The sequence below is a fragment of the Ambystoma mexicanum genome, chromosome 1p, assembly GCF_040938575.1.
Source record: "Ambystoma mexicanum isolate Mex_15411 chromosome 1p, UKY_AmexF1_1, whole genome shotgun sequence".
In the NCBI taxonomy this organism is placed as follows: domain Eukaryota; kingdom Metazoa; phylum Chordata; class Amphibia; order Caudata; family Ambystomatidae; genus Ambystoma; species Ambystoma mexicanum.
Genome location: NC_090921.1, coordinates 1,084,631,795 through 1,084,658,435, shown reverse-complemented (window position 1 = coordinate 1,084,658,435; position 26,641 = coordinate 1,084,631,795). Strand labels below are relative to the sequence as shown.

The 26,641-nt window shown below is 46.6% G+C and overlaps 1 protein-coding gene across 7 annotated transcripts in view; it reads left to right on the top strand.

The window, feature by feature from the left end:
* The window catches only part of USP21 (ubiquitin specific peptidase 21), a 1,008,218-nt gene that overhangs the window by 555,308 nt on the left and 426,269 nt on the right, over nt 1-26,641 (top strand). For 5 of the 7 annotated variants that reach the window (XM_069604671.1, XM_069604661.1, XM_069604666.1 and 2 more), the window contains one exon: nt 4,326-4,463. The exons of the other annotated variants lie outside the window; for them this stretch is intronic. In XM_069604671.1, coding sequence (XP_069460772.1) covers nt 4,326-4,463 — 138 coding nt within the window. The remainder of the gene's footprint in view (nt 1-4,325; nt 4,464-26,641) is intronic. 7 annotated transcript variants of the gene reach the window in all.

Sequence of the window (26,641 nt, the reverse complement as noted above, 5' to 3'; positions counted from 1 at the left end):
TGTGTCTCCCCTTTTATTATTGTTGAAGAGTTCCCTCATCTTTCCCTCTATCTCCTCCCTTATTATGGGGTCCCTCAGCACGTGTTCCGGGTATTTCCATCCCCACATCCCCCTACTCCTTCTTCCCAGTTCCAGCTGCATTGATAGTATTTTGTGATCTGCTATTCCCATGGGTTCCACCTCTATCTCCTTGACCCTACCCACCAGGGTCGCTGATACCCAGATATAGTCTATTCTGGACTGTGTCCCATGAACTTCGGAGAGGAAGGTGTAGCCCTCCGCGTTCCTCTTCAGTTCCCTCTAGTCGTCTCTCAGCCCCATGAGCGCCATTTTATATCTCAGCCGTGTCGAGGCCACTGCTCCCCCACCCGTGCTCCTGGCCCCCCCTGATCTATCTTTGGCCTTATCTCAAGCTATGTTCAAGTCCCCCATTATGATTATCTGACCACTTGCGCACTCCTCTAGTTTTCCAAGGATGCACCTCAGGAAGGAGTCCTGCCCCGAGTTGGGTGCGTAAATGACCCCAATGGTACAAGTCACTTCCGCTATCTTGCCTCTCACTATTATGTATCTGCCCTCCTTGTCCCTGAGGGTCTCCTCTTCCCTGAAGTTTACCGAGTTCCTGATAGCTAGCGCCACCCCTCCCGTTTTTGTGGGTCCTGATGCCTGGTACACGTGGTCGAACCCCCTTAGCTTGAGTCTGCCCTGGTCTTTACGGAGAAGGTGTGTTTCTTGTAGCCCCAGGAAGTCTGGTTTTCCCCTTTTCGTGAATTGCTCGAGCTTTTTCCTTTTCAGCGGGGAGTTGAGCCCCCTGACATTATGGGTTACCCATTTGAATGGTGATTTGTCTCCTGTTTCTGCTGAGTGTGTTCCCCCACTTTTTTGCCTCTCCCTACGTTCACTTCACTCCGAGATCCCGGATGTTTTGCAATGTACACTGTGTCCCTTTGGCAGCACCTGGAGGATCCCCCTCCCCCTCTGACTCCCTTCCCCCCACCCCCCCCTCTCCCCTGAAGACCTTGCCACTAGGTCTTCCCGTCCCCCTCCTCCTCTCTCCAGGCTTCCTCGCCCTCGCTGATCCCATGATGTTTGCTTGTCTCCCTTCCTCCCCTCCTTGAATAAACCTTTCTGTCCACCACCCCTTATGATTGTCCCGATTTCATGTCAGCCCTCTTCCTCCCGTGCCGCCCCCTCCGCCGCTGGTTCTATTTCCTTTCCCTTCCCGGCAGGCCCCCTCGGGGCGGGTCTCCTCCTTTTCCCCTCCCCCACAACCGTCCACTCCCATGGTCTGGGTCTCGTTCCAGCCCTGCTTCCGAAGATTTGTCCGGTCGCTCCGCGCTCCTGGTCCAGCTCCTGATCCAATTCAATTTGTAGGATGTCCGCCCCTTCTTGCATCGTAGTTATCCGCTTTTGTGTGCCTGCCCACTCGAACAGGAGCCCGAATGGAAAGGTCCACTTGTACTTGATCCCTTGTGCTTTAAGTTTGGAAGTGATTGGGCTCCATTGTTTCCGTTTGAGTAGGGTACTGCTGGCGAGATCCTGGTACAGTTCGATCCGTTGACCGTTATGTGATATCGGCTCTTTCTGCCTGGCCACCCTGAGAACCGCTTCTTTTGGGCATACCTTGTGAATGCGGCCAGCACGTCTCGCGGCCTGGCTCTCGGGTTCTTGTTGAGGTCGCCCACTCTTTGAACCCTGTCCAGCTCTATCTTGTCGGGGGAGGACTCCCCGAGCAGCCCTGCTTAGATCCCTTGGATGTTCTCTTTTAAGTCTTGTCCTGTACCGTTTCCGGCAGAAATTTCAACCTGATGTTGATCCTACGAGACCTGTTTTCCATGTCTTCCATTCTGATTTCCAGGTTCCGCGTCGCCGTGTCCAATCTCTCGATTGCTTCGCTATTCTCTGTTGTTTCTCTAGCCACCTCCTGTAGGCCTTTTTCGACAAGGTCCGTTCTCTCTCCCAGCTGGCTCACTTCCTGCTTAATTTCTGCCATCGCCTGGTTTGTCAGATCTCATCAGTTGGAATTGATCCTGAAATGCTCTTCCCAATGAGGTTTGAAGGGAGAGCATCTCCCCGCGTAGGTCCTGGCGTGAGATTTGTGCTGTTAGGTCAGGATTCCCAAGGTGCTCCTGTCCCGTGGTTCCCTCTTGTGTACTCCAGCGCTCTTCGTTAGTATCTTTATTCGCCCACATAGTTACGAGGGGGCCTGATGCGTCAACCTGCGGCATTCCGCTTTTGTTTGTCCTGCTCTTGTTCTTGGCGGCCATGGTTATGGGATTCAGCCGTGTACGGGTGGCCAGGCGACTCTGCTGCACTGGTAGGGCCCCCTGCTGGAGAGCCCCCCCCCCCCGAGCGCGCAGGTGCCCCCCCCCCCAAGCGAGCTACCCGGCTGTGGCTCAGTGTCCCCTTAATGACCAGTTGGGCTTTATGCCCGGAGTGAAAGACTCCCTGCGGATCCGGGGAGAACCAGCACCAGTGTGGAGACCCTCCACAGCTGGATGCTAAGCTCTGTTTGTGACTGGAGATAGCAGTTAATGAGCCGTGAAGTATTGCGCTTTACCCCCCCCCCCACTCCGGGTTTGAACTTATTTGAGTCCTGGTGCCGTGGCCCCCGGGATGGTCAAGCACCGGTAGACGGGGCCTATCAGCCTCTTTGCGCCATGCTCTAGTTCTGGTGGCCGGCGGGAGCAGGCACAGGGCCGAGGAGTGTTGCGCGTGTATGTGTGTGTGTATATATATATATATATATATATATATATTTTTTTTTTAATTATTTCGTGGCGCTGGACGAGGGGGGCCCCAAGCCCACAGGGGGGGGCCTGCGCCGCCTCGCTCCGGGCCTCGGCTGATTGTGGGGCAGCCCATTCAGACTGCTCCTTCGGGGCCGGGGTCCCCGGAGCCCCACGCCCACCGCCGCACTCTTGGTCTCCCTCCCAGCGGCAGCCCTCGCCCCCTCACCTGCGCCACCCGCCGGCCGACGTTCTCCTGGGGCCAGTAGAGTGCCCGCTTCCCCGATGGGAGTCCTCCTTTCTCCGGTGGGATCCGCCGGTTCCCGCGCCGGCAGGCGGCTTCCAGGTCCTTGCCCGCCTCCCGCGTAGTGATGTCAGCTGGGGGCCCGTTCAATTTGGGTCCAGATCCGGAGTGTGCCCTCTCGCGGGCCGATCTGAATCCCCGCGGGTGGGTGTGCTCCGCGCCCCCGAGCCTCCCCGCCGCGGCCAAGTCCAGCGGACCCTCTCGGCCCGAAGTCAGTGCTGGGCCTGCCTCTCCTTCTCCCTGCAGGGCTCCGCGCCTGCCTCTGCTGACGATCGGGGGCTCAGGCTCACACGCTGGATCGCAGGGGCTCGCGTTCACACTCTTGTGGCTTATTCCCCTCCACCTGCCGTCCGGGGAAGTGGGTCCGGGGTGTCCCCTCCCTCCGTGGGGCTCCGGACTTCGGGTTCCTGTTTCTCGCCCTTGCTGGACGTTGCTACGGTCGTGGAAGCACTCCTGTGTGGGGGACACCGCACGATATTGTCAGCCTCTCGTTAGCCTGCTAGGGGTGGTGGAACCGCATAGTTTAGCTGGAGGAGACTAGAGCGCCGTCGACACACGTCTATCTGGTGTCGGCGGCCATCTTGGAATCCTGTGGGCTGTGTTTTTGACTAAAGGGGGCCAGTTTGTGGTGCTTCACTGTGCTACTGGTAGTTTTGACCAGTGCTACTGAACATATATTTTTTAAATGCACTATTTGCAACTCGCATTACCAAAAATCCCTCCCTTGGGTACTACTCTCGTAGTCTGTTCCAAAGGGAACAAATTGCCATTTGCGACTTTAGGTGACTTTTTCATTGCTGCCCAAGAAATATTGTGCCCCAGCCTGACCCTGCCCCAGGTTGGGAAGAGTCCCTCTTCGCTCCATGACAGGCTCTGGGACTGAACCCTGACATGGAGAGATCAACTTGACCATAACTAAAGTTTTTTTCTGTCGCCAACACTGTAAGATTATATACAATAGCGCATGTAATAACTTCAAAATGAAACTATGTTCACGAGGAGTCAAAGCAGTGACGTTTAAGAAAAAGGGGTATCATTGCCCGATGAATGTTTTCAAGAGTATCCCATAAGTCCTATTAGTTGAATTATGTAACCAGGTAAATTGACACCTTCAGACAGAGGAGCCTGCTTTGTCTGAGTTGATTGTTTTAGTCAAGCCCCTTGTTATATTAGTCACATTTTTGAGTCCACCAGCAGAAAGTGATGATTGGAAGATGCTGGTAAGAGTCTTCTAACCCACACAGAAAAAGGGACTAACAAACAAGTGCATAAATATAATTCTCTTTTTACAGCCAGCAAGACGCGCAAGAGTTCCTAAAGTTTTTAATGGATCGACTTCATGTGGAAATCAATCGTAAATGCAGACGAACTCCCAGTATACTCTCTGATGTTAAACGTGCCTCTGTGTTGGAGCCTTCAGACTCTATGAGGTAAACAGAAGGGGCAATAACGTCTTACAAGGAAGTATGTACTTGTATATCTGTGTGACAGTGTATGCAGCAGTAGGGGTGTGATAAATCGAACGAGAAACATGTATCCTCACAATCCTTCAAACATGATTGGATAGTTTCTGATCCTTTGCTGGACACGTTTCTCGACCTGTGTAGTGACAGCGGTGTATGTGAGCGGATGGAATTGAACTTTGCCTCTAAAGTATACTTTGCCCTTTCCATATTGCCCCTTTAAAGCATGCATTGTCATGCCAGTCTCCAAGTGGACCCATTGTAGCAATTGTGTTCAGTCTGGCAGTAGTTACAAATAAATCCACAGAAACAGATTGACCACTTTTTACAACACCCCAAACCTGCAGGCTCACCCACTACACATAATGTAAGCACATGCATACCATACACACTCAATAATTATTAAGACAGTGAGACAGGAACTTGCCCGCAGGCAGCTACTCTGACACACAACCCTTGCTCCCCACACAAACCTATACTGCTATTAAGTTTGCACCTATCTCAGTTGGTAGACTAGAATGGATAGCATGGATGGCAGACACTTAAAGGCCTACTTACTAGCAGGGACATAGTGTGGGGTTGTTTCCCCTTCTCTCTGGTGCCTTTTAATTAGTAAGCTACATCTGAGGCATAACTCTGACTCCAGAACCCGGCCAGTCAAACTGCAGCTTGCTAGAACAGCATTTTGATTGCCTCACTCTTCTGCGTGCACCATGTATCTTTGTCATTACCTAACACAACAATTTGCTGAGGCTAAGACAATATGGAACCCTCAGCAACATATAGTTGAGAGATGTCTCTGCTTGAAGGAAAAGATCGAAGGAGCATTCACGCTCCAGGAGCGGGTCGCAACATTCTTCGTCCTCATCGAGGAAATCATAGATCGCCTTCTACTTCTTCTTCTGAATCTCCAGAGAAAAGTGTATCCCGTCCAACCAAATTCTCCACTCCAGCTCAGTGGGAGGAATTCAGACAAGCAATGGACCCGACCCTCTCGAAACAAAGAAAAAGGCCATGCTCCTGTCGAGCCGATGAAAGCCGACAAAGAGCAAGGTAAGGTCAAATTGCGTGAGCCCGGGACGCAGACCTGAGATTACTCACAAATGTAGAGGTCTCCACATGATGAAAAACCGTCGAATACTCTATCGAGTCAAGGGTTAAGCTCTTCGAGGGTTCGCCAACACCTAAATTGACGCACAAATCGTCAAAGTCATCAATGCCATTAGCGTTGAGACCATCAATGTCATCGACGCCCTTACTGTTGAAGTCTTCAACGCCATCAATGCCTTTGTCCTCAAAAACACCAGTAGTTGCAAAGAAAGTAGAAAAATCATGCAAACATTTGCCAAGGAAGGATATCTTCAAATCTTTAACCTCTCTTTATGAGGCTCATGAGCCGTCGGACTAGGACACTCCTCCTTTTGATTTGGATTTTGGCACTCTAAATGTTCCAGATGCTCTTATCTCAGAAGAGTCTAGGTTAAAAGATGTATATGAAAATCTTCAGACAGCTAGTAGGATTGACACATCACCCGAGCTTGCGTTTGGCAAACCTGACCCGGCAGACCATACGAATGCCTCTTATAGGCAACTTATGACTAGGGTTATTGATTTCCTGGGATGGGGCAGACCTGCACCACCATTCGAGGAGGATGACCTAACGGAATTTCTTGACAAAGGTCCACAGAGGGATCCTGTACTTCCTTTTCATGTTGCCCTCCAAAATAGGGTAATGGCAAATTGGAAGGTTCCAGAATCTAGTCCAGCGGTTAATAAGAGCCTAACCAGAAAATATAGACCTTCAAGTTAGCGATTGTAGCTATTTATCAAAACTCCCAACAAAAGAGAGCCTGGTGGTTCAAGCAGCGTCGTTAAATTCTAAGCAGGCTACGTAACCCACCATCCCATCAGACAGGGATGAGTGTTTCAATGCTTGGGGTAGAAACGTATGTTCTGCCGGGAGCATGGCTCTGAAGTCTGCAAACGCAACTTGCGCCCTAGCAAAGTTTACATTCAGCTTGTGGGACTGTGTAGCAATGGCGGCTGATCATATCCCCGAAGGGGAAGAAAGGGATGGCTTCCTGAATATTGTAAGAGACGGTAAGGAGGCTTTGTGTGAGTCTCTTCAATCGGGACTGGATTCAGCAGAGCCATGGCGGCAAGCACTATAATACACAGGTTTGCATGACTGAGGAAGTTTTGCACCACCGTGCAGTCTAGGCTCCTCAGCATGCCTTTTGACGGCACTCAGCTGTTTGGCAGTAAGGCTGACTAAAGCCTAGAGTAGCTGCAGACCGCAAAGGCGGCAGCCAAATCCCTTGGTGCCGCTATCAGACAGCCACAACCATCTCACCCCAGTGAACCATCTTGGAGGGGTGTAGGTCCTTTCCTTTCTACTCCTCAGTTGGAAGGGTGAGGGGACTTGCCGGTCAAAGGGGCCAAAGAACACAAGCAACGGCTACCTTGCCATCACCCGCTGCTTCAGCCACCTCAAAACCTCTCTGAGGCCTTAGCCTGCAAGACCCCAGAGGGAGTTAGACTATCACAGCCTCTGAAAGAATGACGAATTGCTACTTCAGATACATGGGCGTTAGAAACAGTAGCCCAGGGTTACTGCCTTCCCTTTTTAAAAAGGCCTCTGGATCATGTAAGAGCCACTCGTCCAAAGTTCTGGATCCGTTCCTTTTGCAGCAGATGTTGAGCCTGCTATGGAAAGGTGCTATAAACCAGTACCTGTGATGGAGAGGAACAAAGGTTGGAAGTCTCCCTATTTCCTAATCCACAAGAAGGATGGAGGATTGAGACCCATGTTGGACTGAGATGCTTGAACAAGTTCCTCAGGAAGGACAAGTTCACAATGGTCACACTTTCTCAGTTCCTTCAGGCCCTCCAGCTCCAGGAGTGGATGGTGTAATTGGACCTTTAGGGTTCTTACTTCCATGTGCCTATCCATCACAAGCACAAAGTTCCTGAGGTTCGCAGTTGGCGGTTCTCATTATCAGTTTTGAGTTCTGCCATTCGGGCTGATATCCGCTCAAGAGTTTTCAGAAAGTTGATGGCGGTGGTGACAGCGATTCTCAGGAGAGTCTACCCCTACCTGGATGATTAACTGTTCAGGGCTCGTTCTCCAGAACAGGCCCTGGGACATCTCAGCATAAAATGTCACTCTCTACACAGACTGGGCCTCTCCCTCAATTCCAAGTCCCACATGATGCCATCTCAAAGACGCCAATTCATCTGAGCGGTCCTAGATGCATCCTTGGGAAAAGCCTTGCCACCTGAGGTGAGGGCTCAACACATTCTGCAGATGGTCCCCAAATTCCAGAATGCCGAGCGTCTTCCAGCCTTTGACTTTGAGGTTGCTCTGCCTCATGGTATCCTGCATTTTTCTGGTGCCAGAGGCTCGCCTGAGAATGAGATCCCTTCAATGGCCTCTCAGGACACAGTGGTCTCAATTCTCAGGCAAGATGTTAGACCTTCTTCAGGTCCCGAACAGGGTTGCACAGGATCTCCTCTGGTGGGCCTGTAAGAACATCATCCTGAAAGGAGACCGTTTTTGGCAACCATGGCCAGAGGAAACGGTAGTTACTGACGCCTCACTCATGGGGTGGGGAGCCCATGCCAACGATCTGACAATCAGCGGCCGTCTCCATCAGCGTCTAAACTACACATCAGTCTTTTGGAGCTTAGGGCAATCAGTGCTGAAGGGCAATCAGTGCTGAAGGCCTTTCTGCCCTCTGTACGGGGAAAGAATGTCCTGATAATGACAGACAGCACAGTGGCCATGTACTACCTCAATAAGAGAGGAGGCATATGTTCACTACCACTTAGCAGAGAAGCGATGCAGCATTGGTTCTGGGTAATTCAAGAAGGAATCTCTATATTGGCAGTTCACCTAGCCGGAGAGGAGAACACAGTGGCGGACACTGTGATGCTGGAAATGCATCGGAGGGACAGGGCCTCCGTATCCTTGTCCTTTACTGCCTTTTTATCGTCTGTTCTGTCGTGTTTTCCGCGCAGGAGTTCATGTGGGACTCTCTTTTGGTTTGGTGAACAGACCCATGGGATACCCTTACGGCACCCATGGGTGTGGGGTTACAACCCTGTGCCCCTAGTGTATGTTTTTGGGCACCTGTGGGTGGCCCGCATTGCAGGGTATGGGCTGGTGGCAGCTCCATGCTGAATTTGACAGGTACTCTGATTATCCTCCATTTTGGGGTACCCAGGCCCTGCCATTGGAATCGGTTGATTCCTGATGGAAAAGAAGATGGCCCCTGTGGCCTCTTGCTTTCTATTGCCTGTTACCTTGTTAGCCCAAAGTCCTGGGAAGCCCTGACTCTGTCCCTTCCCCCTGACTGGCTGTTGGGTGGAAGTTCAATATATGGTGGTGTTGTGAAGTCCAGTCCAGACTGGCTGGAGCATTCCCAGTGACTGTATGTTGTGGGTACACCCTGTGGGTGAGACCTGGGTGAACGGAGTGTGTGATCAATATCCACTTCTTGTTGTGGCTGTCTGGTTTCTGGTATGAGACACAAAGACTGAGACAGCCCTGCCCGAAACTGGCCTGAATGCAGTGTGTAGTGTTGAATGGCTGGGTACTTGTCCCAATCCATATTCCTTGTTGTGAGTGTCTGAGAGGGAGGGGGATGGCCTGAATGCACTGTGTGCCTGATTGGCTGACTGACAGCATGAATGCCCTTCTGTATGATTGGCTGCTGAGTGACCCGGCAGTGTAGATGAGAGACAGAATATTATATCTGGGGACCTCTCACCACTGGAAATTGTTCAGAAGCTGTGTCTACACTTGAAGAGTAACTGGAACTGCTGATCCTCGACGCCCAGCTGGAAGAAGACTTGCTGTTGCATTTGCCTCGACCTGATCTGAAAGCTGCCGAATTCGTCGAAGACTGATCCGAGAGAGGACCTGGTAAGGCGCCCTCTTCCCGTGCTTAGAGGGACCATCGAGCACTGCTAACCTTCGCAGAAGCTCCCTGGAAGTCAGACCCTCAAAAGGCTGCCGACCCGAGACGGGACCGCTGAGGAGAACGAAGTGAAGCACCTGGACTTCGCTGCCGTCGAAGTCCATTGCCGTCGACCAGGGTTCGCAGGTTTGTGAAACCGCTGGAGGCCCGTCGAAGTCGTGTTGCCTCAGAAGAGGGGACCGCTTGACGCCGTTCCGCCAATGACCGGAGCCGCCCGCTCCTTTGCCTAAGAACATTTGAATTGAAGGATTCCCTTGTCAGCACCGACGACCGCTTTATCCTGCCGGGGAGAGTCAAGACCGCCGACACGCTGAGGAGAATCCGCCGGTGGGTTTCCCACCACCTGAAGGCCACAAAGACTTCGACGACTCGACGCCCTTGCTGGGCCACAGTTCTTCAGAAACTCTTTGCGGTCCTGAACAATCAATCGCTGAGGTGCCCCGCACACCTCATCCTCGCAGGAAGTCACCGACGAGCACCGCCTGGATCGACGCCGTGGTCTCGGCACTCTCAAATTTCTCATTGACGCTGTCGACGCCAAGTTCACTTTCTTCAACGCCTCTCGACGATCCATGACTCCTGCTTGAAAGGGGGTCTCTCAAGAAGGATCCATCGACGCTTCTTCGAAGAACTCTGCTCCTCCAGGTACATTGGGGGGGTAAACACATTGTAGGAGGAAATAAGACTATTGCGCAATATATTGACTGGGCTTGTGCTATATATCTTTATTTTACAGGTTGCCCAGAACTGTGTCTAGGTAGCTGGGCCAGTATTCTGCCTATTGTGTCAACCATCTTGCTTTCCTTCCTATCTCTATTGCTGGTTTCCTTGTTATTGATTTGTGTGACATTCTAACAGTATAGTTGATGCACTTTAATGAGATCTGATAATATTGGTGGTACCACTTTAGAATTGTATATATTTGCCATTGTTGACTTCTGAGTACAAAGTGATTTATTGTGATAAGTGTACATACCTTTGAATATTAATTATATAAAGACTGTGTTTTCAGTAATACAATGTTTGGACATTCCTTTGTGGGGGCTTGGGGACTACACTGTACTTAAGAACCAGCCTGCATCACCTCCTGAGAAGCTATGCCTTGATTGCTCGTCTATTGCTACCTTATAGAGAATCTTGGCTGCGGTCCTCTGTGCCTCTCCTATACCATATAGAGAGCAGAAGTACAGACACCCCCCTCCGGTATCTTTACAGACACTGAGCAGGCATAGCATAGTCAAGACACTGAACCTTCATGCATGGTTCCTGAGAGGTTGAGATATAAGGATTGGGACTCCCGGATGACATAATGGAGATTTTACTTTCGGCCAGAAGGGCTGCAACTAAACCCTTGTAACACTGTTGTTGGAACAAATTCTGCAGCTGGTGCAGGGAAAGAATGTGGATCAGTGAAATACACCTATTGTGGTGTCTTTTTCTGTTACACTTGGCAAATCTGGGGCTCCAGATTGGAATAATAAAAGGTTATTTGGCAAGGCTTTCAATCTTCAAGCGCACATCTGAAGAGGTATCTTTTTTCAAGATGCCGTTAATCATTCAATTCCTTAAAGGGCTCACTACTGTCTTCCCTCCAAGTGCCGGTTTGAGATCTCAATCTTGTTGAAATGTCTAATATGCGCTCCCTTTGAGCCACTCCATTCATGCCCATTAAGGTTACTAACCATTTACGGCCATTCTTTTAGTTGCATTGACATCAGCCCGGAGGGTGAGTGAGTTGCAGGCCTCATCTAGTAAGCCTCCATTCATTATTTTTCATAAAGACAAGGTTATCCTTGGGGTTAAACCTTCTTTTTTATGAATATTTGTATCAGATTTTAATTTATCCCAGAACATTGTACTACCAACATTTTACCCGCCTCATCATCCTAGCAAGGAAGTGGTATGATAAATGGGCGCGATCTAAGAAGGGCTTTGAACTTTTATATCTCACGGATGGCGGGACTACAGCAGCATGACCTGCTTTTCATCGGGTACACTGGACATAAAGTTAGGCAGTTACAAAGCAAACATTGTCCAGGTGGATAATTCTTGCTATTACAGAATGCTACAGAGGGGCTGGAAAGGACCCCCCTGAAAGACTGAGAGCAAGGGGCATGGCAACATCTTCTCTGCAAAGAGGGGTGCCTATAAAAGACATTTGTGCGGCAGCCACTTTCTCTACCATTCACACATTTACAAAACATTACAGTTGGTATTCATCCTCTAGCCAAGAAGGAGGATTTGGGAAAGCTGTACTATATTCAATCCATGCCAAAACTTAAATCTGAAATCCCTCCTCCGAAAACAGAACACTGCTTTGGGAGTCTATACATGGGAGGACACAATACATTCGAAGCACAAGTTACTTACCCCAGGTAAAGTTCCTTCAACTGGATGTTCCTCCAACGTATTCCTCATCGCCCATCTCAACCTACCGTGCAGTAGAATTGCCAGGCATTACACTTTACAGTCTTTCAGAGTCTAGTATTGTCTGGGACGCACTGATGCTAGTATTTCTGCAAGAGGAAGGTGTAAAAACGGAACTGAAGCCAACGGGCGGTGTGTGTACTACATATACTTAGGATGAGGTTCACCCTGGGATGGAAACCCTCGAGGGACACTATCAACGCACAGCACCCTCTAGTGAAATTATTTTTACGAAGCAGCTGAAGCTGGAAGGATATCTATAAAAAGATGAGGAATACATGGGAGGAACATCCAGTCGAAATAAATTCACCAGGGTAAAGTAACTTGTTCTTCTGAAGCTCTGGCCATCAAATGCACTGTTTTATGCTTAAGAGTGGCAGAAAATGTAGACTAATTATGGACTACTCTCTGTTAACCTGGATGAATTTATGGAAGATACCAATGCCAGAATAATGAGGTGATTCTTGGCAGTACAACCTTTTTGGTTCACTGTGGAGCATCAAAAGGGACAAGAGCATGGGAATGTTGACTTCTTAAGCTATTTTCATATCGATGGAGAAAAAGGAGAAGCCAAGAAAATAAGGGGAAGGGTATGTGATGAATTGCTGGAATTCATCCCTTCTCCCCACGGGGGTGCCCCCCTGTAAAGCTATGGAGGTGAGCCTGCTTCTCAACACCCTCACTTGGGATTGGGGCAAGTGGGACCTCACTGGGAGAGTCTTCCCCTTTGGAGACAAGGGCTCCTGTTCCTATGAGGAACTTGATATTCCCTTGGACACCTCATACCAAGATGTGTATACAGTGAAAACAGCCATCTGTTGCTGTCAGCAAGAAGCAGTGCATGTCTCTTTGAATGGAGGGTTCAATTGAACTGCAACGAAGAAGCTGACCCAGAGAGAGATCGCAACAATCGGAGAGAGATGTGAACGTCAGCCACAGAAGTCCCATGGCGACGTAGTATCTGAGAGGGGAGGCGACTGAGAGACAGAGGATACCCACTGCCGGGACCTCACCTGGCTGGCGGCCCTGGCTGCGTAATCCTGTAGTTACTTGGCATCTTTTTTGGCGGCCTGTGCAATGAGTGGCCAGGAAGCCTATGATTTCCCTGAGCCAGAGCGGTGGAAGAAGGGGCATGTGATGTCCCTATGTCGCATCCTACCCGCGCAACCCGGAACCGCTGTTTTTTTGTCCTTCGGCATGATGGAAGTGACACGACCTGTGATGAGTCCAATGGAGTCATCACGGATTCCCCAGTCCTTACCTCCTCCCATGTGGCCAGGGAAAGGCAGCCGTTACCTGATCCTGACCCTGGGGGTGGATATATGAGGGAGGATCACATGGGAGGAGAGAACTACTGGAGGGGATAGTATGGCTCTGTTGTATGAGGCGCGGTATCCACTGTTTTCCCATAAGGAAAAAAAACCTTCTGCCCAATACCCTGATCCCTGATGCTGTGTGGTCATATCTCCCTCTTACCCCCACCCCCAGCCTTAGGGAAAGTGAAGAATCCCTTTTCCAATAATCTTTGTACCAAACACCCATCCATGATCCAAGGGATTAAAGTTCCAAGATTACCTTTTTTTTGTTCTAAATTCCCCTCAAGAAGAACTGATTTGTCACGTGAAATTATCAAAAGAAACTTCTGAAATACCGTACATCAAATGGACTTCGATTCCAATAACCACCGAAGTACTGGGACGAGGAGGATGAGAGAATCAATGCAAACTACTAAGAGCCTCAAGCTCATTGAACATACTAGTTGTTTGGGAGGGAATTCCTCTTAGAGCAGGGCCCGAGAGGCATTTTCCCAACCCATATAATTTAATAAAAGTCTTTAACCAAAAACATGACGCATGCTTTTCTTGACCAACTATTGCCAACCTTTGCCCTGTTTACCGGATTTCCTATGGATAACTCTGTTTGTTTTGTTGGATTGATCTTCTGCAGCTGACTGCACGCTTTGTTTACCGGACTGCCCACTGAATCTTCCTTGGCTTGTCTTGATCGATCTCTCGTTGCTGTCCTCCCGCCTGGTTCAACAGTTGACCCGTTGTCCCAGCTCTACCTGCTTTGGTTACTGGTACTTGGTCTCCTCTGTGCATCGAGAGAGAGAGAGAGAACATCTGAAGAATCGGAGGTCTGTTGAGGGAAGCAAAGAGGATGGCACATTGAAAGAAGCAAAGAAGCCGTGCAGATCAAGAGCGCACAGCAAACGCAGAAAGAATCTGGTGACGTTATCCCTGAGAAGAACAGGTAAATGGGATAACAGAGAACCCTAAACATAAAGAGAAAAACACACATGAACCACCTGGAGAGACAGGCGGGGTGACTCATGTCCAAAGACAGATGATAAAGAGAGAATATTATGGTTCCAGTATAAGAGAACAACAACCAAAGCAAGCGTTTTAAAGGCTGGATATCATTACCCTGGGAGAAGGGAGAATTACCACTTTATGATAAATGGAGAAAGGGGAGTAACAAGCCCACAGAGACAGTTAAGACTAAGCAAGGTCAGAGATCTGACTCGAAGAAGAAAAAAGCCTAACAAGATTCAGAAAGTTACATGAACTGATTAAAGGAGTCACAAAAGACTATTTACAGATCACTTATTAAGGAGAATAATGAAGATGCCTGTCTGGAGCAAAGACTCCTCCCTTCTCCTGCCTTTTATTATTAAGAATAGTGGTAGGGTCAGTCAGGGTTAGTTTGGACAGTGGACAGATTCTTTTGGACATTCACAGACGACTGACGAGCATTTTAGTTGATTAAATAGGGGACATCACATAGTATAGGGAAAATTATGCCTTCGGCCATGGCCGCCCACTGTATATTTTACAACACTACCAGGCCACTGTGCTGTGACCACGACCTTGGTCCGTGGCCACTATTCATGTGTATCAGGCCCACTAGCCAGGGCCTTCACCCCCTACCTCACCTTTGGGCAAAAACAGCCCTGGCAGGGTTTGGCCAAGTGCCCCCCCCCATCTGTGCCTGCTCCCCCCCCACTCCTCTCCTGACCTCCCCAGCCCTCTCCCATTCCTGCTCAACAGTTGTTTCCATGTGACACACTTTCATTCCCGCTCACATTTTCTTATGTACCAGCGGTCATCCTTCCTACGGCTCGGGGAAATCTTTTGTGCTCTTAACTTGGTCCCTAGCCCACCTCCAACTCCCAAATGAGAGAGCGAGAAAGGGAGGGAATGTCAAATCACCTGGCTGAGGTATGCTGAGAGAAACCTGAACGTGCGGCGTCCAATGCTGGAAAGAAGATGAAGGGCAGCTCCCAACGCACGGCGTGGGGAAAAATAAGACGCCAGAGACAGAGGAGAAGATGAGGCATCTTGAGTTTGAATAGGAAGTGGTGGCGTGACTGCAGACAGGGCGCAGTGGGCCTGGAGGTAAGTTAATGCTAATGCCACTCCCATTGAGGTATTGTCGAATGAGCCGACTAATGAAGGAATATAGAGACTGCTCCTAATGCTGCTGAATAAATGAGGCCAAACTGACAAGTGAAGGTCCCAGCCTGATGCGAGCCCCGTTGACATTATTCCTGAACAGACCAGACATTATTCCTGAACAGACCAGGCAATGGGGAAAGCGGGAGACCCAAGAAGGGGGACCCAAGATCATTATTGGAACACTCATACGTCCCAGTCAGAGCAAAGTGCTAAGAATATATCAGGATAGTGAGAATAATTACTGAAACGTTCATACTCGTCCCACTTGGGACGAACTGTTAAGAATACCTAAAAAGAGTGAGAATTGTTTCTAGAATGCTTATACTTGTCCCAGTCAAGGTAGAGTGTCAAGTGTACATGAAAAGACTGAGAACCAATACTGGAACCCTTAAAGTTGTACCAGTCAAGATAAAGAGTGGACATTAAATAAAACTAACATCTTAAGTTTGAATAAAGGGAAAGGAATAAACTTGTCCCAGGAAAGGAGAGGGACAAACTTAACTAGAACAGAACAAGAAAAGAATAAGAAGGAAAGAAGGAATAATCAACTGAAAGAGTTGGTCGAAACCTTGAAAGCCCAGTATCAGAACTGTATGATTTGATAAAAGTAGCTGCCAAGAACTACCTACAGATACTTTATTGAACTGAACTAGGTGGAAATCACTTCACAGGAGAAGGGGGTCATTCTGCTGTACTTTTGGTTGTTCGATTAATGATAGGGATAGGTTAGGTTGGACAGTTGACTGATCTTGATTTGGACTCACTGATGCTGACTAGCACCTTAATGAGCTTTGTTAAATAGGGAACAACCTTAGTATAGGGAAAGATAGGCATTCTCACCTTTCTGTTAATAAACGGCAGTGAGATGAAAAGTCAGTCTTTGTTCTTCTGCCCGCCACACTACCTTAACCCTGACCGTATGCTTTAAGGGGAGCAGTAATTTAATAAAAACCTACATAATTTTTGGTAACAGGACCATCTTAATGATGACAATTTTGCCAAGTAAATTGAGGTTTCGCTTTTTCCAGTCTGTAATGTGCAGAGGCACACCTGAAGACCATTTCATGATATTTGTAGGAATGTGATGCATAGCCCCGAGTTCATCTATAACTAGACAGATAAATGAATCTTTGACGCAGTTAACATTGCAGCTGCTGAAACTGTATAGGTGTCCATATTCCTTAACAAAGGCAAATAAGTTCTGCATTGAGGTCCCTTATAAGGACCAGATGTTCATCTGCCTAGTGAAGAAACTTGTACAATGTCTTTCCACCTCGTTACACTGATTCTGTTGTGACCTCTAATAGCTGCATGAAGGGGCTCAATTGCCAGATGAGAGGAAAGCGAAAGCACATCCTTGCCATCGATTGCCCTATGCAACATAACTGTGTCCGACATCAGGCCATTCAGTAACACCCTTGGAGCCTTTCTATTATTGAATACGTTGAAGCCAGGTTGTAGCAGCTATGAGCCAGACAGATGCCTACTGCAGGTATGCATATTGAGTCCCTCCATGGAGGAATGCATAATCTCCAAAGTGTGGTACCTGGGTGAAAAATTAAATGGGCAATAGTGCTCTTCTTCCTTACACAGCACCCCATCCAGCTAAGGCCTACAACTCGCTTAATCTCCCTAACAGAAAGTCTTAAGTATCCCTTCCTCTGGTGAGGCTCTTGTCCCTAAGTAAATGGTATCATAAGAGGCTTCACCTAATCTGACTCATCTATTTTATATCTTCTAATTTCGTTTTGTACATGAGTTTCACCCTATCTGCAAATCTTGTCATTCTTTCAATTCTCAACAAATTGTCTATGCGTCCACAATTTTCTGAAAAAAAAAGAAAAACATCTGGGGAGTGTTTCTTTAGTTCATTTCTCCTTCTTCTGTGTGTCTGATTAAAACAATGCATAATCCTCTGCTCAAGGTAAAATCTATGATTTCTTTTCGGATCCCTGGCATTCACTTTTTGTCAGAATGTCCTGGGGGTTCAGGGAAATAGGCTGACCTCTCGTGGTCAACCGGTTTCAGCAAATTTATCTATCAATCTAGCTGCTTTCTTCAGGACCAAACAACGTAAAGTTGCTCGGAGTTTCTAAAAAACAGAAGGGTATTCAGTGATCTTCTATTTGGGCCGGAAGTTATTTCCTCTCTTCTGTATTTGACCTGTAGTGAGAGACATAAATGGTAATGGGTATATCACTGTCAGTCCCCTATGCGGGTCCCATCTATGACTGTTCTTTTAGTATTAGTCTTTACCCACCATGAAATTCATCCAGGGAAGCCTGTGCCTCCACCCGGCCGGTCTTCCCCTGTAATGAGACAACCACAAGGGGAAATATCCTCAATATACACAATTTCACACCATGTTTCTTTCAACAAACTTGTCCTAAGTGGCACTGATGTGCCGCCTATCTAGGTAAAGAGACTCACCAGATGAAGGTATAGTTAGACTTTCTGTTGGGGAGATTTAGCGAGCTGTAGGCAGCTTCTTGTATAAAAGTAATGAATGTAATCTTGAAAAACATACATCTTTTTGTGTGATACTATATGGAGCATCTGGTGGCAGTTGCAGTTTTTTGCCGCCGTCCCCCACCCTCGGGGCCCCTCTCCACGCCGCGGCAACATTGTGTTTTGTTACTCCTTCTAGCTGTGTGAAAACCACAAAGGGATATATCCTCAATGTAATTTTTTTCTCATGTTGTCTCTATGGGTATGATATGATCTTTTATTTATATCGCGCTCATACACCAGTGTTTCATGGGTGCACCGTTATCTTTGCACCCATCTGTCTTCATAGTAGTTTTTTACGTGCCCTCTGTTTTTTCAAAAACCATGGTTTCCGACCTTTGCATTTCCTGTGATATAAGGGAGACATGTTCTTTATTTTTTCAGAATATTCATTGCTCCATCATAATACACTATTATGTTTAAAAGCCATTCATATAAATTCACCATCTCCCGGTTGCATTTGCAATGTGTACGTTCTTACCAGGGCTTTTGTTATACACTGACTGCAATGCATCAGTGTCACACTGCATCCTGTGTCTATAGTTTGTTTTGATGCGCATCCCGTTTCTTAATAGAAATGCTTCCGCTCACGTGTTATGTAACATCATAAGTGTCTAGCGTTTTGCCGTCTGCCATTTTTTAACAGAATGGTGCCTATGGCTTTGCTATGATGTATTCTCTGCAGCGGCATGTTTCTGATAAAATAGTTACATGTTCTTACCGTCATTCCTATATTTTACATTTTTGGTGTTTATTGAATCAATTCTAGCAGGGATTTATATTCTTAGTTATGTTTTACCATGTTTTTTCTCCCCGTATTCTTTGAACTGTTTACACCTGCCTTTTACGGTTTGAATCATGTTTTATCAGGTGTTTTTATATCACAACAGTTTGTAAAACAATTTCTAAAACAACGTTGTTTACTACCAAACATATATAGTATATCATTATGTTCTATGGTGTGTGCCGGCTCTGGGAACATTTCTTTTCCTATTTCTTTAATACTTCAATCGTGCTATGTGACACTGGTCAATCATACTTACTCGGGCTTATACTAGGGTGCTAGTGTTTGCCATCAATTTTCTTCATTTAAGCACTCTTTTTGTGTGTTTAAATGAAATATCCATAATTCTCTAGCATAGCTCCTACATCGCTCCCTCTTTGGGGGGTTTGGATTTTCTCAAGAACTGTCCATTTCAGGTCATTCTCATGTTTTGCTGCAATAACATGATCCACTAATGGTTCTGAGTGTCTTTTAGTTCTAATAAACGAGCAATGTTAGCATATCCTTGTTTTTATCGCTCGAGTAGTCATCCCTACATACTACAGTTTGCATGGACATGTGATTAGATAAACAACCTGTTTTGAATTAGAATTTGTGAGATCCATTTGTCCCATAGTGTTCTCCACCCAATACCAATGGAGTTGGTCCGTTTTGTAAAGGGACAAACTTAAGCACTGGCCACAGGGCGAATGTCCTGTTGGTTTATTTGTGGTCCATAGTCTGGTCTGAGTATTTTCCTTGGTAGGTATTCACAACGGTGTCCCTAACATTCCGGTGCCGTTTTATGGCAAAACAAGGGACTGCTAGGTGTGTAGGCCTCAAATTGTCTGAATGGCAAGTTCTCTGAGGCTGCCCGGGGAAAACTGGGAAATTCCAAAAGTTAATTTCGATGTGTTTTTTTTTATGGTGTACAGTGGTTTCTAGCAACTCTCCTATTCTTGTGATTTTAAATCTTAGTAGGTAACATCTTCTTTACTGTATTCATGAGTAAACTGAGGAACGCGTTCTGATCATTTAACCATCCTTAGCACATCGTCAATATAATGCACCCATTTTATTATATTTGTTAGGAATGCGTTCTGTATGGAAGACATGGTATCAAACAGTAAGACGGACACAATATCAAAGTTTGATGGTGTTTATTGAATTTCAATCGGGTTTGAAAAACGCCCATCTAATCCTAAATCTAAATATGGGAGTAAGCTACGACCATCAAATTGTAGTAACACAGTCCTAGTGGTGTCTTGTCAAAATATAAGGGCATATAATAAACCTAGTGCCAATCCTTACTTCTAAATACAAATAATGTGGGAAACAATGTTTTCCAAAAGAAAAGTGTTCAAGAAATATGTCACGATATTCAAGCCATTGGCTTCACTTCCCCATGTTTTCAGCACGGGACAAGGCGGCACACTCGAGCTTAGCTCTGGCTTCTCTAGCAGGAGGGTGCAGCTCAAAGCTTCAAAATCCTGGACTTCTGCCCCAAAGTCTCTTTGCCATTCAAAGTCTCTCTTTCAGAGGGCCTGATGCAACACAAAAAACGTCAAAGTTCCTTTCTTCCTTGGATTTCACATGTACCAATTCTCAGTTGATTTTCGCTTCACCCTGGGTCCCCCTCTGCCAGGCATAGACACACTTTAACACAGAGCTTTCAATTGATCTCCCTCTGCCGGGCTCAGCCCTACTTTATCTACTTAGCCACACACTTTGTTTACTGTAATTGAATCAACATTGAAGACTTTCGACTGTGTGCAGGATTTAGCTTGACCTGTTGCAGGACCACTTCAATTCCCAATAACTCTTTCACTTTCGGCTGGATACCTTACCGAGACCTTTGATTGAGCACACACGCGGTGCCGGACCACTCTGTCAAAGGTATTGTATCTTAGTTTCAAAGTTCAATCACTCATCAGCAGTTCATATGTATTTCAAACAATGTTCGTTCCATTGCTCGCCATACAATGTTGCAACCTTGGCTTCAGCACAGACCGGTCTTGTATCGGTTTCCCCAACTCACCGGCTGTGTTGATTTTCCCTTATGCTGCTATGTTCTTGGAGCAGGTGACAGTACCATGGCGGCTGGTGATTCTCCCCACCTTGATTATCGACGCGGGAGGGCCCCAGGTGCCTCCGACAAACAATGTATGATTTGTCAGCCTGCTTTCCTGGTCTTCCGCTTTCCAATCTCGAGGGCTCATGAAAGTAACGGTTCCTTGTCGTAAAGGTCAAGGGAACTTCCCTCCTTGCGATCCCCTTCTGATTTGCTGTCTGTCTTCTCTTGTTAAACTGCCATCTTGGAACTGCTGTTTCGTTGTGTGTTTTGCCTCGCTCAGAGTGTGCTCTCATGCTCCGCCTTTTATCCGTGTGGGGAGGTGTAATGGAAGTCAGGTGTGAGTGATTGTCGATAATTGCCTGGTCTCGCCTGATCGTGGTATTGGGACATGTCAGGTGTACGGCTCGGTTAGCCGGTTTTCCCTTAAAGCGGGCTGTCAGTGAGAACGTGTTTGTGTTGTAAAAAGGGGCTCAGTAGAGTTCCTAAATATCCCATCAGGTAGGATGGGGTAAAGGTGTTAGAAGGAAGGGGATACCACGTCTCACTATCTGGTGTTACACTCCCCGAAGACCCCTCACCCAGGTGATCCTCCCACACTGGTCCACCCCCAGGAACTGGATCCAAAAGCGATGGCTGTGTCTTGGCCACCTTGATGAAAGATGTGGGTGAGACAGATTCTGGTTTCTCACAGTTCCTCTCATTATAAATACTAGTTCCTTCAAAGTCTGTAACATATAGGTTTGCTAGGCTGGGGGCAAAGGCTGCCCCCATAGCAGTTCCTGCTATCTGTTCATAGTATTCATTTTCTTGGATAAAGAAGTTCTTGGTAAGAGAAATGTCCTCCAGTTGCATAATAAATGTGACAGGTATGCTTACTGGGGCTATTTTTTGTCTAAGGACCCCCTCGATCACTCATAGTTTCCTCTTATGTGCTTCTAGAGTACAAAGACTCAGTATCCAATATGACTATAAAGAGATCGTCATTTGGGAGTGTGATTTCCTCTAGCAGCTTTAGTACTGCTGTTCTATTTTTTTTATATATGATTGCATCTTTGTGACCTCTCTTCAACAAATTTGGAGAGTGGCTCTAATACCCAATCCCAGATACGATCTGCCATCCTGGTGGTTATAAGATTGCTTTATGTATTTTAGGCAAGGCGTAAAGCCGGGCATCTAGGGTGATTTGGGCTTCCTTTCGGCTAATACAGCCTTTGTTGCGGGCTTCTTAAATGATTGGAGTGATTAATTGCCTCCATTTTTATGTAGGATCACTTCCAAAGTCTTTTATAGGTTACTCTATCATCAAAGAGGGTTCTCACTATTTTCTGATAGTCAAACAGAGCCGTTATTACAGTAGCACTCCCCCTATCGGCTGGTTTCATTATTATATCTTGATTTTGTTGCAATTTGCGTAGGGCTTGTGGTTCTTTTTTAGTGAGGTTGTGAAAAAAGTCACAATTTTCAGCCTCAGTTCTACCAATTTTTGTAACATTGCTTTCTCAAATGTTATAGATTCAGCAATTATATTGGTGGGTGGTGGGCAGAACATGGATTTGTTTATGTAGATTGGCAAAACTACCTTTAAGATGTAACCAAAGTACTGTTTTTGCAAATCTTTCTGATCAATTGCATAATCTCTTTCCGCGTTTGAAACGGATCATGTTTGACAGTAGGTTCAAAAGAGTCCTTTTTGTAAGATCTTTAGGTGCACATCTTGCAGGGCTAGTTTTGACGGGTTTCACACTAGCGATTCTTTTTGTATTAGAGGGTCAGAGCATCTTGGAGCAACTAGTGGTTCTGTGCGTTCTGTTGGTACCAACCTCGGCCCCTGTTGCATGTTACCCTTGGGGATTGATCTTGCCATCTCGCTCTGCCTCTCCCTCACCCTCTTTGCTGTAAAGAAAAACCTGATTCCTATGTTGTTGGCCCATGTCTTGATCTTCGAAGTGTACCCCCCCTGGTTTGATCGAGCCCCCCTGTTGCTCCTGTTGCTTCTGAGGATGGTCCGGCCCGAGTCTCGTCTGAGCTACCTCTGGAGAAACTCCAGTTGTCTGGTCTTAGTCTTGTTCTGTATTGACGACCTCTATATGGGATGCTGCTCTGTGTTCTATCATTTTGTACATAGTAGACATCTACCATAAATGGATAGATCGTCTTGTGTGTGAAAGATTACATTTCTTTTTATAGTTTTGTTATTCTTTAAAAGTTAAATTCCTTGAATTCTTTTTTGCAGCATCTAATGCATCTAAACCTGTTACAGTTCACAAGGACCGTTTTAGATGCAAGAGAGTCTTGTTTTTGTTCTATTTCGCTCATGATTTTTTCAGATGCCGCTCTCGTAGTGTTTGTCCAATATTAACCAGTGCTGCGTGCATTTGTTTGCAACATAACACCAGTCCTTCTGGAACTGGAGTTGATCTAGAAAGATTTGCAGTTCTATTTTTTATGAGACCATTCGGGGCAGTGCGTAACCGAAGATATTCGCTCTTCATTGCCTCCTTTAGCCCTGTACGAGGATTTCCAGCTCATTACATTCATCCCCAGATGCATAGGCTAATGTTAAGGGTTCTTTTCCCAAATTCAAAGGGTTTGCTAATATCCCTTCTACTAATTCTTCTGCGCAGGCTATGTAATTTGCTTCAGTCATTTTCTTTGGTCTTTGTATAGTTTATAAATATGGTGTACTTCTGTTTATTATGAAGGCATCATGAAGCAAAAGACACAGACAGATTCACTTTCTTAAAAAATGACTTTATTGTATATGTGAGGATAGATTAAGGCCTAACTTGCCCTATGCTAAGGTGGAATTTTCCTACCTAAAGAAAGTAAGGATCGCCTGTGTAAGTTCAACTTAAAACTCGTGTCCAAAACCTATACTAGCCCTCACAACTGAAGACATACAATGAATAGGGATGGCAGCACCAAAAGAAATGGTGTTCAACATAAAGTTCTGAACTTCTTCTAGCTCAAGTTTGGTTCAGCTTCCCCTTCCCCAAGTTCAATAGTTCCACAATGAGACAGGACTCAGGGTTCCCTTCCCCAAGTGTCCCGCAATACCAAAACACCTCAGGGGTCACTCCCCCTCCACTCCCCCTAACCCCACCAAGTACACCACAGTTCCAGGATATCTGAGGGTGTCCTTCCTCAAGATCAGCACCGTTCCAAATAGTTCAAGTCTCTTGTTTTTCTCTAATATTGTCAGCTTCAACTGGTAGTCCTTTTGACTCATACCAAAACAAATGCTCTCTTTCACTTCAGAATTTACATTACACACCCTTTGTCTTTGGGCTCTTCTTGGCTCTTTCCCATGTTGTGCTACTCGGTATAGATGCAGTTGTCAGACCACACAGTCAACCCATTACAGATCACACAACTAATAACCATTGGCACTTTGTGATGCTCTTTAGGCCTTCTTGATTAACACTGGTTTTCCACCTAGCACCAATGTTAGCTCTCAACATCTGCTGCAGTTTCGTTCTCTCTCTGGCAGCTTGGGGCTTAGTCACCATTTTGTATTGGCAATCATTTGGCTTTGCCACAACTTGCATCCAGCTTACCCCTCTGAGTTCAAAAACATCACTTTTCCACTTGCCTTTCATTCTATTCATAAATGTTCATGACATCTTTCACTTTATTTCTTAGTGCTTGTCACAAATGTAGTTCCTTTTACCATAGCACATATTAATTTCCCACTTGTGCTACAATTTCACATGCTTTCCATGTCTTCTCTTTAGTTCGGTATTCAATATTTGCTGTTGTGTTTCGCACAATGCTTTGCATTGTTTCCATTATTACTTCATTGTATTTCCCAAAACACTTTGTAATGGATTCACGATTTCCTATTCCTTAATTCGGGTCCCAAGCCCTCTCATTATACACTTTTGCTTGTGCATAAACATTAAATGTCTTACATTTGCCTCAGAGCACCCCGGTATGAGTATTTTCTCTCTCTCTCTCGATCTCGATCTCGATCTCGATCTCTCTCTCTCTCTCTCGATCTCTCTCTCTCTCGAGCTGCTCTGATTCACCTGGCTTCTTCGTGCTGTTTATCGTTCCGCTCTCTGCTCCCGGATAGACGTCCGGAATCGCAGCGAGCAGCACTCGCTTTTGGAAAACCCTCACACAGCGGTCCACGGCAATCAGGTGTTTTCTGTGTTCCCCAGCTCCACCTAGGAACATGTAAACACTGGCACGTTTTGGTTCTCTCGCAGCCTGCTCGGGTCGTGGCACTTCCTTCCTTCCCTGGGAACACAGAGCATCCTCTTTGCCGGTCCTGCTCCTCGCCACGTGTCTGCCACCTTCTCTCCAGGCAGGTTCTTCCAGCTTTGCTGGGTGGGCTTCTTTTTCAGCACTCGTAGCCTCTCAATAGGTTGCAGGTGCAGGTAGTTTGGCTGACACTCCTTACACCAATTAACAGGACATGCCATAGGCATCTTCCTCATCTCAGTACCAAAGTGGTGAAACTGACTAGAAGTGTGTATTACATCTAGTCTCCTCTTCCTCCTCTCAGTCTTAAAGGGATACACTTTAAGATCATAGTGTGTATGTGTGAAAGATATGTGGACTGTATTATATGGGGGACTACTCGTATTCCTTTACTTTTTTTAAATGATTGTTTTATATTTGGTTACTTATAACGCACTTAATACCCAGAGGTTTCTAAGCACGGCCCCAGGGATCGAACCTGTGTTGCTCTGCATTGTCTTGCTTCCAAGGCAAGCGCGTTGCCCCTGAGCTATCCTCCCGAGACCTTCTGAATTGATATGTATTTGAGGAGTTGGGGAATCGTTACAAGAGTTCTAAAGGATTTCTACCGGGTCCATATAGAGAAAGGTCCTTCGGGTTGGTCTTTTTCAAGTCTTCCGATACCAAGGCTGTTTCCATTGGTCATCCCGACCGGAGGGAACCAGAGTCTGATAACATGACCCTACAAAAGCTTCAGGGATGAAAGGTTCATGATGACAAGGGAAGGGGGAATACTGCGTCTCACCTGCAGACATCCTCTCCTCACGCCCCAAGGTTTCTCGACCCCGGTGATCCTCCCTCGCATAGCCACCCCCAACCTTGGGCACCTTAGAGGAGGAAGTTGGGGAGAAGGAAGTCAGAGCGGTCTCGGGTTTCTCACAGTATAGGCACTGTTTCCTTTAAAGTGTTGCTAAATACACTAGCCAACGGTTGTAAAGCTGCTAGAAGGAGTAACAAAACACAATGATATGGGGCGGGGGCGGCGGCAAAGAGCTGCAACCTCCACCAGATGCTCCATGTAGTATCACACAAAAAAGATGTATGTTTTTCAAGATTTCTTTGTTACTTTTATACAAAAAGCGGCCTACAGCTCGCTAAATCTCCCCAACAAAGTCTAAATATCCCTTCCTCTCGTGAGTCTCTTTACCTAGATAGGTGGCACATCAGCTCCACTTAGGACAAGATTGTTGTAAGAAACATGGTGTGCAATTGTTTATATTGACGATATTTCCACTTGTGGTATTCACATTACAGGGGTAGACTAGCTGGGTGAAGGTACAGGCTCCCTGGATGAAAACCTCTGGAATTTTTATGGTGGGTAAAGACAGTAATACTAAAAGAACAGTCCTAGATGGGAACCACTTAGAGGACAGACAGTGTGACATGTCGTTTACAGTTTGTCTCCCACTATTGGTCAAATACAGAAGAGAGGAAATAACTTCCGGCCCAAATAGAAGAAAACTGAGAACCCTTCTGTTTTTTAGAAACTTAGAGCAACTTTAGGTTGTGTGGGCCTGAAGAAAGCAGCTAGATTGATGACATAATACGCTGAAACCGGTAGACCACGAGAGCTCAGGCTGTTTCCCTGAACCCCAAGGACATTCCGACAAAAAGTGAATGCCGGGGATACAAAAAGAAATCTTAGATTTTACTCGGAGAGGATTCTGCATTTTTTATTGGAGACAAAG